Raw genomic sequence first — 15,273 nt, forward strand, 5'->3', positions numbered from 1 at the left:
AGAAGTAGTGTATTGTTGCGTAATAAAAATGAATTGGCATCAACTTTAGAATTGATAGTATCACCTAATGGATTTGAAGGATAGAAATCTGCAACTATTTTGATATTAATCAATTCTTGAAAAATATCTGAATATGGACATTTCCTGATTTTATCAGTTTTAAATCCTATTAAAGGGAAATTACCTGGGTTTTGGAATGAAGAGACATTTAAAGACATCACGTTTGACTTTGACAATCTGGGACGGAACATTATTACCCTCATTTCTCACAATTTGTAGAGCGCAGATTTAATGGAATAATCTACATAATAATCAGGAGGTTTATCAAAAACAACAATATATTTTAGTTGCAGCCCTACAGTGCTAAAATAAATTGTGTGAGCACAAAAATGACACCACAATGTCACTGACCAAGAAAACTTGCCAACTCGTACTCAAATGAAAATAGTGACACAGCTAGTAAATACCACGACCGATCACACTTAATAAGCAAGTGGGTTTTTTTTCTATTTGGCTGAAAGAGGTGTCGGAGGTAATGAGGCGAGGTGTGTGGGAGAGGGAGTGATGAAATGTTTCCTGTCCCGTACGCCCCTCAGCTGTTGGCTCACAGATCATCTTGGAGCCAGAAAGGGCCGCAGTTTCCAGCTGATCTGGAGCCCATAGACACCGTTTAGCCTTGTGTGTATATGCACGCATGTGTGAATATGTTTATTTCTGTGTGTGTCTATGCGTGCGTGCACTCTCAATGCCACCTGAGATCAAAGACATGATTAATGACTCTTCGTGGAGAGGAGCCTCACTCTCAGAACCCAGTCCAAAGCTGGTCCAAAGGCGGGGAGAATGATAGAGGTCATGGATGTGGATATACACGAATATTTATATATGCTAATACATGTGACACACGCACATTTCCATCTCTAAACAGGAAGTAATCAGGATGCCCAGCCCTTCCCCTGACAGTAGAGCTCCCATGAGCCGTCTCTTATTTGTCACACATTTGTGTAGCTCATTGATAACCATACAGCGGAATTGAAAGTATATCACACATAATGAGATACTTGACCAAAAGGCTATTATTGCCATACAGTATGAAAAGTAATTACAATGATGTAGAATGCACACTCAAAAAAAGGTTTCATTGGTGAGTAGAAGTAATTATTTTTCTGAGTAATAAGGATTTATACTTAAAGATATGATGTCAAGTATTAGCAGCTCTTAAGGGGAAGCTAAACATGTAATTGGATGCTTTGATGAAGTGTGTAATCAAGTATGCGCCTCGAGTAAGATGCTGCTCCTGAAATCCAGACGCACGCAGAGGCAGGTTTTTTTTGTTATTTTACTTGTAATTGAGTACCAGTGTTATGCGACAAATTTGTTTGTCCCTCTTTATTTTCTCACGCGACATCTCTGTACTCGGCTCTCTCCACGTCTGCGCTTTTGTTTCTCTCCGTCACTCCCTTCTTTGTCTTTGTGAGCAAACTGTGTAAACAACTTAATTTGAGCAGCGACAGAGAAAGCAGCAGAAAATTGAGAGCAAAAGGCTTCAGAGCCACAATTTTGTCTTTTGTGATAACGTGGCCTTGTGTTTTCAATAGCCCGTCTTCTGCTATTTGAATTTCTTTCAAATTAAAGAAAAAGAAAAGGCAAGAGAGAGGCGAGAGAGAAAAAAGACACCACATGTTGAACTTCATCTCCTGTTGACAAAGAGTGTTGGAAGGCTGGATGAATTTTCTGACAGGAAGGCTCCATGCTGTTTTTTATCATGCTTTTAGCCACCAGTCTTGTTGGCTGATTGTTGCTTTTGGTTTGGTTACAATTTATTAAATGAGCCAGATAATTACTGCTTTAAAGGCTCTTCTAATCTAGCCATAAGATAAGATCAGATGAATGAGAATACACATATTTGTATATTCACATTCATCTGATCTAGGAAGATACTGTAGATGCACATTGACAACTACAGGTAAAGGTTTATTTGAAGTGCATAGAACTCAAACCATTAATCAATTAGATTGTGGACCGCTTCTTATTTATAATTCTTGTGTAGGGCTTTTTTCGAACAAAATGTTTTTCTTTGTCTTTTGTGTGGTAAAAACAACAGTTTTGGGGGGGGGGGGTTTGGACATCGACTGAAACAAAAAAAGCCATTTGAAGATGTCACCTTAGAATCTGATAACAGGAAATGCTCTACCCATTATTTTATGATGATTAAACTACTTTTAATCAATGATTTAAAACCAATAGATTAATGATGATGATGCACATAAGGCCGCTTACTTACAAAATAAACTTTAAACTGCTCTGTTGTATATTTCTGTCCAAAGTATAAGAATATTTTATATAAGTAACTGTCAAACAATGGGATAGTGTGTAGCTTACAGTATACAGAGTAAACATGCCCTTGTTGAGCCCCCTCCTGCAATAGGAGTCATCTGGACAGGAAGCCTCCCGCAGTGTGATATCCCTAAACAGCATCTACTCCGGCACTCACACACCGCCTCCCCGCTAATTTGTTTGATAAATGAGATGGCGTGATGGAATCTTTGAAGCTAATTATCTTTGGGTTATAGCCAATGTTCATGTAACCATTGCAAATGCAGTGAAATAATATGCACAGTCGAGCCGGGTCGATCGCGATCAGCATGTTCCCCGAGCCGGCTGTCTCTGCAGCGCTTTCTGTAGGCACATTTGAGGCATGATGCAAGAAAACACATATCACCTGAGGCAATTTCAAAACCATAAATGCACTAATGCACCTACTGCTGAAACACTCCGAAGAGGGTTGACAATATATCTTTTACTTTTAAGTTAGTCTATACTGAGGACAGACTGAAAAAGTCATCTCTACTAGAATTTGACAGGCTTTTTCAGGGGGAAAAAGTGCTCTTACCAAGGTGAGCAAAAATTATGAAACCCACCTGATCATAATTTGGAGGCATAGGGCTGATTATGTATTATAAGCAATCATAATGCCCCCTAAACACACAAAAGGCAGGCAATGTGCCATGTGCAAATAAGAATTGGAGAGAAGATAAGCTGTAAGAAAATGAACAAGATATCAATAAATAAACATAAAGATAAACATGTGATTGTCCTTAACGTAAGTACTGGTGTTGATGGAAAAATAAAAACCAATATGACCAGTATTCTAAATCCAATCCAATCAATTAATCTAAAACTTATCCCTCACATATAAAGCGTTTCCTTGTGTTTCAAAAACAGTTTGTGAACTCAGTGCTCTCAACTATTCATAAAAGGTTCTCATACCTAAGAGAGGAATACAAATGTGGCTATATCTGTATTTAGAAAAAGCTGTTTATATTGATCCCTTTTTTTATTTTCTTTGATACTCAAACTCTCTCTGTATTTTTCAGAGGTTCATCAATGAAGGGGAATTCATCTTGTTTGATGCTCGCTAATCCATTGATGTCATTATCCTCCTATTAACTGGGTGTGATTTCTAGTTACAGTGGAATTACATTGGGTCATATTCCATATTTTCCTTCCCAAGCTCTTATTTGCAGTCGAAAGGTCATTATCTCTACCAAGCTTCACCTCTGTAATTTAGAAAATGAATTCTCCACCCTCCCTGTCGTCCTCCAATTACATTTCTCATTCAGGCTGGATTTCATGGTCACGTCATGGTCGCACACATGTCTCTTTTCTCCTTCGTCTAACCACCCTTTGTGGACTGTCATGGAAGCTACAGGTTCATGTGGGTGCCAAGTCTTGTCTGAGTGTTTTTATATGACTATGCGTGTATCTGTGTTCCTGACTCCTCGCATACCATGAGATCATGAGTCATAAGGATATAAATCATTATACCTCTGATGAATGAGATAATCTACCACAGTGTGATGACTATGGGGGGTTAGGCAGCTGTCTCTGCAGTAATTAACAAAAAAAGTTTGGTGTGTGTGTGTGTATAAGTGTATATGTGTGCTTCTGCGACCTTGAAGAAAACACTTGCCTGGGTGGAAGGTGATTGATATGTGGTCTAGATTCCTGGTTGACCCCCTTGGCTTTCTTCACCTTCGCCACCTATCTCTCATTCTTTGTCTCCTTCTACTCAACTTACTTTACCTGCAAGCTATGAAGTCCTTCTACTGTCATTGCCATACACACCTGTTATCTATTTATCATGGGCGATATTACACATGTTTAAGTATTTATATAGTTCAGCAATCCCAGCAATATAAACTGACTTGTAAGGTTGCTGGTTATCAATATCACTTTTACGTCTGTGAACTAAATACAGAGCTGGAGCAAAGACTAGAAGAAAGTTTCAGGGATAAATGCTTGCCAACTGATTATTTTGGGAGCTACCCACAATCCCAATGTCTCCTATGATCCAGCCACTGTTCCACTAAGTAGTGTAGCTCAAATGTTTAAGTCAGCAAGGAGCCAGGCTACCTGCTTCCCCCTGCTAAGAGTCTTTTTGTTAACTAGAATAATAAGAAGGTCTATTAAAGAGTGGTATGCAATGCTGCCTAAAATGGATCGTGTGAGCTTGTGGTCACAACATTCAAGTCTTTTTAACAATATATAGAACACAGCTGCCAGGTTACAGCTACAAGGACGCCGGGTTGGTGTCTAGAAGCTACAGAGGCTAACCGTTAGCTAGGCGTTATCAAGCTAGCTAGCCGCTAATACCTGAAGACAGAGATAAATGTTGGAAATATCTAAATTGTCCTCAAAAATATTTGATAAAGTATTAATGAAATGCAGATAATAACCAAATGTTCCAAATACTCACATACCATCAACCAAAAATGTACATCTCCAGCCTCCCAACATTTTTGGAAAATTTCCGAAAATGGCAAAAATCTTCTCATGAACACGGTAAAACACAACCCCATTTGAAGGCAGCAAAAAGTCTTTATCTAAATTTAAAAAATAGTTAATATGAAATGTTATCATAACACTCACCTCTATTATATGCACTAAACATACAGTGCACACACACAAAGCCCTGCCATTAGCATAATGCCAGTCAGAATGTCCCAAAAATGTTCAGAGCCAGTAGCCCTCTATATTTCCTCGCCCTCGATCCATTCAGAGTACAAACACATTAAGTTTGAACTCCTAATAGCCAGTGTGATGGATGCCGGTGCATAATGAGCTCTTTATGAGAGTTAATACCTACTGTTAATCAATGGACATAGCGGGGCACTTTTCAATACTACCTTCTAAGCATTTTAAAATGAGCCCTCATTGAATAGATTGATTCGCATTTTGTTTCCTCCTTTCTCCTACTTTTTTTCCTGTCTCGTTCTTCCTCCGTCCCAGCATGCAATTAGTTATATCACATAGTCTGAATCAAATGGTGGCCATTCTTTAGAAATGCCCCGCTCTGACATCAATAAACACTGTGTCGAGACTGAGAGATATTTTGATGAAAATGCAATGCTACTTTGTAATGCAGTGGGTGGACCAGACTTTCCTCGGCCTGAAGCGATAGAAACATGGGTGACCTATTTATTACCATAAATATCCCATACAGGCAGCTGCTGGAAGCATTCCTGTCAATTACTGCTGGTTGTTGTATTGTTGTACTTTGATCTTTAGCTGCTAATGTAATGCGTTGCTCAAGGCCGCCGCGCTAGTATCATGCTGTATTAGCATCATAATCATGTATAATCTGCATCCACAAGTATTACATTTGAATGGATTAGAATTGGGCGGGATGTGCTGCAACAGCAGTGGACAGAGGAGGCATATAAAAGATGCAACGGTGTGTAGCTGCTTACATGGAGTGTTACAAGCTGAGTCAGGACCAGCTAGTGCTTTTATCCCAGCACATGTACCTCCACCTGTACTGTACATGTGCTATTGAATGTGTTTGTTTCTGTGTGTTGTGTGTGTTTGGGTGTATGTGTGTCTGACTGTGTTTGATTATCCCTTACAGCCTCTAAGGGAGCGGGATTCATTCTCACTCTGATAATGAGGGAGAGACTAGCAATGCCCTCAAGTCATTTCTCTACTTCTTCCATCCTTGCTGTTGCATTCGGCTGCTTTTGTTTCTTAGTTTTTCACCCTATACTTTTTTCCAGCATAGATAATCTGCCATCACTCTTCCCATTCTTCCGTCCTTCTTCCTCTCAGATTTCCTCCCACTTTCTTAATCCTCTGCCTTTTCCTGTCATCCTCGTTCCCCACTTTTGTGTGTCTGTACTCATGCGTGGCTCACATCCGTTTAAGATGACCGGATGGCGTTTGAGTCATTCGGTTTTTTGTGTCGTGGATTTCAAATGTATGCTGACCATTTTTCCTCAGCCCGGTCGATGGTTGACTATCTCTGTGGACCAAGGTGCTGGCAGCTCTGTTTCTCCCCACAATGGCCTTACTTATCCCGCATCAATACTCCGATGTGATTTATATTTGCCTGGTTGCTCAAATGTCCACTCGCCGCGCTCCCTCTTACCTAACTTCCTCTGCAGATTCTCCAGGGAGTGCAAAGCAAGAGTGAGTCACAGCAGTGCATCCATTAATTTTGTACCAACCTCTTTGCTTTCTTTTCCACTCTCTCCCTCTTTCTATCTCTGTTTTCCAGGTGACTGAAGTGGAGATTGACATTACGGAGGCCCGCTAGGAGGCCCTTCCATCTCCCCCCACCACTTCCTCCTGTTCCTTCACTTCCATCTCTTCTCCTTGCATCCCATCCCTCAATCCTCCAACCAACTAAACCTCGACATGGATCTGAAGGATCGGAGGAACCGCTCCCTGACCAGGGTTCGCTGCTCCAAAGACTCCCAGTACAACACCTCGTCGCTGGACACAGATGAGTGCCGTGTGCCTACCCAGAAGTCCTACAGCTCCAGTGAGACGCTCAAGGCCTTCGACCATGAGCAGAGGCTGCACTATGGCGGCTGTGTGACTGATCTTGTCCACCACGAGGCTGATGAGTACTCCAGGCAAGGTGAGTTTGTGGAGCAAAGCATTCCCTTCAAATGCTTTATAACACTTTTATTTTGGGCTTAATCCATACCGTGCTGGGCTGGAGACTTTACACAGGAAATCAAGTTAATCTTATGACTATGAAAAGTTCAAGCATTTTGGAAAATATGCTTATGTTTCTTGCTAGGAGTGAGATTGAAAAATTGATTTAACTGCATGTCTTTACACTAACTACAGCAACATTCTGTAGCTGGTTAGCTTAACTTAGCCCTAACCCTACCATTACATGTTATATCTTTTTTGTTTAATTCATGCAACATTTTAAGTAGTTGTATGGGTTCTGTGCAGATGTTGTTTTTAAAATGTTGTGTGGATTAAACACAGGCAATATAAGCAATATAGCTGTTTCCCCTTGCTTCCTGTCTGTGTGCTAAGCTAGCAGTTTTAGCTAAGCTAACATTGTTCTTTTGTTAGCATCATATTCATACTACACACTCAAGAGTGCTATCAATCTTTTCATTCCCCCATTATTAGAAACCCAATAAAAAGAGTTAGCTAAAAGTCATCTGCATAAAATGTAAGACATGTAAGGTAAAATGTGTTTTCAGTTTCAGATCTGTGTATTTTTTCAGGTTTAAAAAATAGCCCTTTTTTAATGTGATAGATAATGATGGGTGCCAATTGCAGCTGAAAAGCAAAACTAGAAACTAAAAGAAGACAAATTCCTTTTACCAATTTACCAATTATCTCTAGTCTCAGTGCAGCTCCAGTAGGTAAGTCTTGTTCCTGTCCAGCACGTATGGTGGAGCCAAGCATAGCTCAATACTTGTATAGCCATTCCAACCCTGTTTTGTGATTCTTAAACATCTACACTCACATATATTATATATCATATTGTACATTGCACATGTACAGCTTATTCAGGTGTTTACTGTACACTTTTACATTCTGTTTGTTTCGAAGCCTCAGTGTTGAACTGTTGATGTAATCATTTGTTGTAAATGCTGCACTTTGCAGCAATGGAACGAAGCAGACCTTTAGCACTGGAAAGCCTGTCATAATGAACTTCTGTATCCCCTGGGGAGCAAGTTAGCCAATAGGCCGATAGGTCATCTCTAAAGGGGTGGGCCTGTTCTCTCATAGGCATGTCTTTAAACTGTATGTGTGTGTGTGTGTGTGTGTGTGCACATGTGTTGATATTGCAGAGGGACATGAAACAGGCAGTATTGATCCCTGGCTGGTGAAAGGAGTCAGACTCAATGGGATTGATCTGTGCTAAGCTGTATTTTCTCTGCATGGACACAGACAAGGGAAGAGAGCTCAGGGCCATACAACACACTTATACAGAAGAGAGAGTAATAACGGTAAAATTACCCTCAAAAGAGAATAAATGTCTCTGAGGGCCCTAAAGAGATTTTCAAAATAGGACATCTTCATTTACCTTGAGACTACTGTCAAGATAAATGTCGGACTCCACGTGGTTTGAAAAACAATGAGAGAAATTGATAAATCTGACAGTAGTTTAAAGAAGAAAATATTTATTGGTACTCAGAAGAGCCTATTTATTCTCTGTGGAGTCAATGGTAACGATAGAAAAATGGAGGATTGATTGGCGGAACGCAAAGAAGACTCAAAGTCATTGATGTGTGCTGTCCGGACACACTCCGCTGCTGCACTGAGCTGACCTTACACCAGGAGATAGCTGGTCGATACCACAGTCCTCCCAGCCTATCAACTCCCTCAGAGAGCCCAGAGCCACAGATGCATCGTGGGAAGTGTGGCCACAGGAGACCAACAGTGTTGCAGCACCATATGGACTGTGACACCACGGGAGGAGGGAGAAAGAGAAGGACTTAGAGTGAGAAAGACAGAGGGAGAGAAGCAGCAGAGTTTTCTTCATCTTTCAACCAGATATTTTTGTAACTAGTACTTGAGAGAGTGAGCGATGGAAACAATGTGTTATTAGTCTGAGCAGCTTGTAGTTTACAGGCAAGATGGTACACAGAAAGCAGTTTTTTCCTCGACAGAAAACGGAGATTAGGAGTTCTGATAAGGTCCTTGTGGTTTCCTGAAATATTCATCCCTCTGAAGGGGATGTTTGATATTTGAATTGACCTGCGATATTAGATATTTATGATCGGCCACACCACATAATAATAAGAATATGATTAACTTTGATTAAATTATAATGATGTTGTTTTCTCGGTTAGATGAAGTTCTGAGGTCATTCCGAAGCTGTTTTTCTTTTTTGCTTTAGTGGTTATTTTTAATGCAAATACAGGTTCTGTGTTGAGTAAATGCATATTCTGCATACATGTGCACTCATACTACTGTTGCTGAGTTTCTTTTGTTGCAGCTTTGCATGTTACCTACAGCAAAGTCCACAATCCAGTGACATTTATCTTGATGATTGTCACTGTTGCTTCATTATCCTGCCCAAGCAAAACACAGCTCAGGCACAAATGCAGGCACCGTGTACATTTTTGCAAGTACATTTCTTTGGGCTGTTTTGGTAATTCTGAAAGATCATTTGCATTGAGTTATGCGGGGACAATTATAAAGAGTATTGCAGCAGATGTCCTTAGGATGTGCCCCGAGCCAAATGGAGGATTTTGTGATGTGATTCTTGGATAACACTCTGAGAACACAAACACTTTTCTTTAATTATCAAACTAATGTTCAGGTTTATAATAGTCATACAGCAAAATCAACATAATTGCTTTTTTTTCACTATATTTTCTAAATGGGCACATCAGTTCTGCTGCAGCTAACTGCAGTTGTAGCCTCCTCAAAATATATCATTGCTTTTAAAATTACTTATTTACTGCACATCATTATGCATGAAAATCTTTGCTGGAATTTCAGTGTTTCCTGAAGCGTAAATTCAACTTAAAAAGGAGCATCATCTCCCTTTGGAATCATTTTTGGAGTCTGTCTTGGGTTCTTTTTGGGATGCTGTATATTTGTGTTTTGCTACTCCGTGCCTCCAGGGCATGAAATATTTTCTCCGGACTTGCCTTCAACTCCATTAGGAAACTGTTTGCTTGCTTTAAAAGGAGGTGAGGAAGAGATGATGTTTATTGACCTTTATTTAAAGCCTGCCTGAAGTGTACATGCTGATAATGTATTCCTCCTACATCCAACATTTCGTCCTTCTCCAACAACTTTGAATTTGTTGGCCAAATTGTTGCCACATTTTCCCAAGTAAAGTTAAAACAAATTAGAAATGTTTGTGCTATATGTTCCTGATGATACAAGGCCCAGCATTATGCTCACTGTGCATCTGTACAGTGTAGTGTTGAAGTTCATAGATTCTTCCAGATGTTAAAGGGGCCCTATTATGCTTTTCGCATCGATTAACCTACTTTGTCTACTTCCGTAACATAATGACATCACTATGAAACACTGACGCTTCCATTTTCTAGCACTCCAACACATTGTACGGTAATAGTATTAGGGGCGCTGCATCGCTAATTGGTTGAGACATCACAACAGAGTCGGCCAGCTAACCAATCAGAGCAGACTGGGCTCTGGTTTCAGACAGAGGGTGAAAAGATGTGCTGCATCACATTGAAGCATGGAGACATGTCACAGCAGAGGCACACAATACACATATGAAAACTGAAAATGAGCAGAATAGGGCCCCTTTAACTATTCTACTGAGTAATACACGTTTCACACTCCACATCCACAACTCAAATGTATTAATTGATTCAAATAATTCTGGTGTAGTACCCATATACAGCTATTGGACAAATCCGAGCTCAGTAGGTGGATTCTCCCCATATACCGTAGCTTGCAAGCTACCTAGCCGGATTCATTAGAAATAGCAACAGTAAGGGTATGACATCCACACAGTAGATTCACGTATGGGTGAAACACATGAACTGCTAGGGTTAAAGTTGACTGCAGTTACAAGTTTTCTGAAAACGATTGCGGTAGAACAGATAAATAGCCTGCTCTTCCATTGTCAGAAAAAAAACTAACCTATATTACATTTACCACTCGACATCTCCCCTAAATACATGAATACATTGATTTAGCTTCCATTTAGCTTCCGAGAGCATCTTTTTTCTATTACCTTTACCTACCAACCAGTTATCAGCCTTACATTAATAGAAATGTCAGGTTGAGTTAAGGAAGTGAAAGTTATTGAAGTACCTCCATATAATAACCATTTGAATATCAATAACTTGGATTATAAATTAAATGTTGTTCCACATTGAACAATGAATCACAAACTTGAACATTCTTGATGAGTTAAGTTAATTGCATGGCTCGTTTGATAACAGCACATCTTAACCACTCATTCTGTACAATACAATTCAAGGCTCATTTTGTATGCTCACTACTTCAAAAACATCTGCATTATCTCTAAAATCCTTTTAAATACTGGACATGCGAGACTTGCACATAAAAGTAGCGTGCCTGCATGTGGAAATCTTTTAAATAGTAAGGTTTTAGTGTAAAGAATATTAATATATGGTTTGATATAGTTGGCCTGTTGTATGAAGCAGACCAAATGTACTTCAATTCATCAAGACCTATCTCTGTTGTTACATTTTTTGAGGCACGCTAGAAAAATATTGTCAACTAGAAATCGAGGTAACATTTATACAGACACCTGACATCTTTCTGAATGACTAAATAAAGTACATATTTTAATATGTATATGAATGGTCCAGATATTCCTTAAAAAGCCTTTGGAGTTGATAAAAACTGCTGTTGTATTGTAAAAATATAGTTCTATAATTGTAAGTCCCCTTTCTTTCACATTTTCGAACATTTCTAATAATAACTGAGCATTTCTAGTGAACCCTTTTGTCTTTGGTTTATTTTCAGTGTTTCAACATTTGAACATTAGCTGTCCCAAACGGCTCCTTGCAGATTTTGATGAAGCGGGTTTGCTTCTGTACTCCAACAGACCCCCCACTTTCATTGGATCTAAACTGCACTGTTTCCCCATTACACAGTTATTACCTAGTCTGCTTGGATAAGCACAGCCAAAAAACACATTATTTCCTCACCATAGCATGCCGCAGTCTAGAGAGCTCATTACAAGTGTGCACTATTTAACACCATAAAGTAACATCTTCGAAAACATCAGCGACCCCCAAAAAAGAGTACAAACCTCATTCACATACACATATCTAGGACTGAATGTCTGCTTTCTTTTAATTACAAAAATATCTGTTTCTCAGTTTAGTAGTATAAAAACACACAACATGTGTTCTAGGATAACCTGCCGTTCTTTAAACCTATTCAGGTAGTATCCTACGTGCACAACACATGGGCACAAACTACACTTTGAAAAAGCCAAGATAAAATCTGAGCAAACAGAAAATGGTTCCTACATACAGTTAAGCCCAAGCAAACTCATTTAGAAACATATGGGTTCATCAACTAATTTAATAAAAGAACAAATGAACCAAAGAAAGTGAAAACCATAAAGCAAAGTCAGGCTCCAATTTAAGGTATTAGCCTACAGAAAAATATAGTTTACAAAGAAGAAGTCAAATCGGCCAACAGAGTATGCTCTTCTTTTGTTTTTCAGTACATTATAATATAGCTAGTAATCCCACATTTTGTTAATGTACCGGTAATCTGATTAGAACGTGTTAATGTAATTGTGAGGGAATACTATATCTTTGTTTCCTGATTATGTAATAATGTTAAATATAATCCAGTACTCCTTAAGTCTACATATACGTGACTGAACCTCATACTGAAAATCTTTTTATACCACTCTTCACTCCTACTCCATACTATCTTTGTTTTTCACCACTCTGGTCTTTTCAACCCATACTGTGAATCTCCTTTCCTTCCTCCTGGTCTTTCTCTGCGGCTCCCATTCAGCACATCCCCGGGGTGTGTCCTCCCCGCAGGTCCACCTCCAGACAGCAGGCATTATCATAGCCGCTGCAGCCTCTAGAAAGCTTTGGCCTTTCCTTTTTGGAAGGATCTAAATGAGCCCCACTACATTCTCCACTGCTGCCTTGCCCCAAGGGATGGAAACCACACAGAGAGTCCGGCACACACCAAGACCTGCTTCACTGCCTGGACACCACTCAACCTCATCTACTGACCTTCCTCACACACTCCTCGCTCTGAATCGTGCCATCCCTCACTTTTTTCTCACTTTTTTTATTTCCTCTTCTGCTCTACTGTCACACCTTTCGCTCCTGCTTTCTCTGAATCTTTGGTTTTTTTTGTAATCGCCCTTGCTGTTCCTATATTGTTGCTTTAGTTATCATATCACACATTTGATATGCACTATATGAGTTCCATAGGTTTGTCCCCTCATCCTGACAGAATACATGTGCAAGTAGTTGCTATTGCAATCGGAATGAGCCGATTTAATCACAAGGGTGAGAGTCAACGGAAAACATACAGTTAAAAGGCCATGCTAATATTAATCTGCATTCCCTTCTCTCCTTCGGATTTGAATTGACAAATTACTACACCAGCCAATGATTGCTTTGTCCAAAAACTCTGCAAAACTTGCACGTCTATGATTGCCTTCACTGCCTCTATTCAAGACCTAATTGTTAAGGAAAATGTACTACTGGGTGGTGGGGAGGAGGCATATGCCAAGGAAGGGCCGTTCTTTCCTCTTACTCTATTCTTAAAGAAGAGACTACTTCCAAGTATTTGGAAGAACAGCAGGAGCCTCCCGTAATGCGCCCTCTTCAGTGAGATTCAGGGACTAGCCATTCTAGAGAGAGCAGCTTCATACTGAGTGTTTGCCAAATGTTTCATGATGGGAGGAGAGGAACCGGCATTCCAAAGAAATAAATGTGATTCCTGGAGTTGATGACCTCAAATCACTACTTAGCAACAGGGGTGTGTTCAATGCAAACTACCTTTGCAAACCTCATTAATGAATGAAAGAAATCTGCACAATGCACTGGTCAATTATAAGTTTTATAATATATATATAATTTTGGACCGGTAGAAAGAAAGCATCTGAAAGACTCATATAAATGTTAATTTAATTATTGGGTCAATTTGGGTTTATTTACTTGACATTTTTTTCCCTACTACACCAAAACTTAGCAATTTAAATACAACATTTGAGAAAACCTGTGTACCAACTCTGGAGGTGGAATTGTGTTTTTATAATGTTGAACCTTTTAACTTTTTTCTTTTTGCTTCACACATACAAGGATTTTGCTTTGGTGTCTGGTGTTGCGAGCTGAAACAATGTAAAAAAATAAGTTGCAACAGTAAGTAAAAATATAATATAAATATATATAAGATAATAAAAATAAGTATTATTAAGAAACTATTTAGCATTAAAAACTTAAATGCTAAAGACAAGTATTTACACCAAATAATAAGTTGCAAATATACAAAGATCCCTAAAGTTCATAAAACAAAAACACTTAGGACAATACAAACACATGGCAATATACGGTACGGTAAACTACAGTGAATTTTATTTTAAAGTGGATCCTAATATCCTTACAAAATGACCTTGTTTTTCCACAATAAACTGAAATATTGTATGTATATATTAGTGTATAACTTATCATAGATACTTGTCATAGAAATAAATGCAAATTAGAACATATTTAATAAGATGATGTCTCATTTGAACATTTAAACATTAAATCCCTGATCTAAAAAATCCTGATATAGTTGTATTCAAATGAAAACAGCTAGCCGTGTTTGCCCGTAGGTAGCCAGTGAGGGTTGTCCTTTAGACGTATCACCGCTTAGTCAGAACTCCTGCACAATAGTGAATGGGTGAATGAGTGGCATGGTGTGATCCACCCGCATGTCACGCCTTCATTGCTTGCAGCTAATGGTGCCACCATGTGTCACAGAAGACCCACAAGTGTGTCCGCAGCCCTCAACAGACAGAGAAAAAACAGTGCAATGCATAGGGATTTGGTCATTATGTGCAAAAATCCACATAAACGAGATGAAAGAAGACCAGAGACGTATGTATGCTTCTATACATTATGTTTACACTTGCCGATTACCTGCGTGTTTCCAGGCATTCCACTGGGTTTCAGCTGAGTCAACCTGGGCTGCGGATGATCAAAGTGAGAACAAAGCAGCTGCATGCTATTAAAAATAAATAGTGAGATTAAATGCAACCCCTCCCCTGTTCCTCGCATACCTCCTTTATCTTCTCCCTGGCATTCTGCGCCTCTGCCAGCTGCTGACACTCAAAAGCGTCCCGTAGCTGCTGCAACAGAGCCGAGGAGTAGCTGAAGAATATCCCTGGGCCGAATCCACTCCTCTCCTCCAATCCTTTACGCACTCCCACTCCCACATCCCCACGATGCCTCTTTTATGGACAGGAAACTGCTCTTGTGGGTTTGAATGTGCTGCCCCTACGCATGCTGGGACGTCTTTAAAGTGGAA

The 15,273-nt window shown here is 39.6% G+C and overlaps 1 protein-coding gene across 2 annotated transcripts in view; it reads left to right on the forward strand.

The window, feature by feature from the left end:
- Positions 1–6,693: 6,693 nt before the first annotated feature.
- The window catches only part of tenm2a (teneurin transmembrane protein 2a), a 158,835-nt gene continuing 150,255 nt past the window's right edge, over positions 6,694–15,273 (forward strand). For both annotated transcript variants that reach the window (XM_063876845.1, XM_063876846.1), the window contains exon 1: positions 6,694–6,919. In XM_063876845.1, coding sequence (XP_063732915.1) covers positions 6,694–6,919 — 226 coding nt within the window. The remainder of the gene's footprint in view (positions 6,920–15,273) is intronic.

The sequence above is a fragment of the Eleginops maclovinus genome, chromosome 23 (genome assembly GCF_036324505.1).
Source record: "Eleginops maclovinus isolate JMC-PN-2008 ecotype Puerto Natales chromosome 23, JC_Emac_rtc_rv5, whole genome shotgun sequence".
Taxonomy (NCBI): domain Eukaryota; kingdom Metazoa; phylum Chordata; class Actinopteri; order Perciformes; family Eleginopidae; genus Eleginops; species Eleginops maclovinus.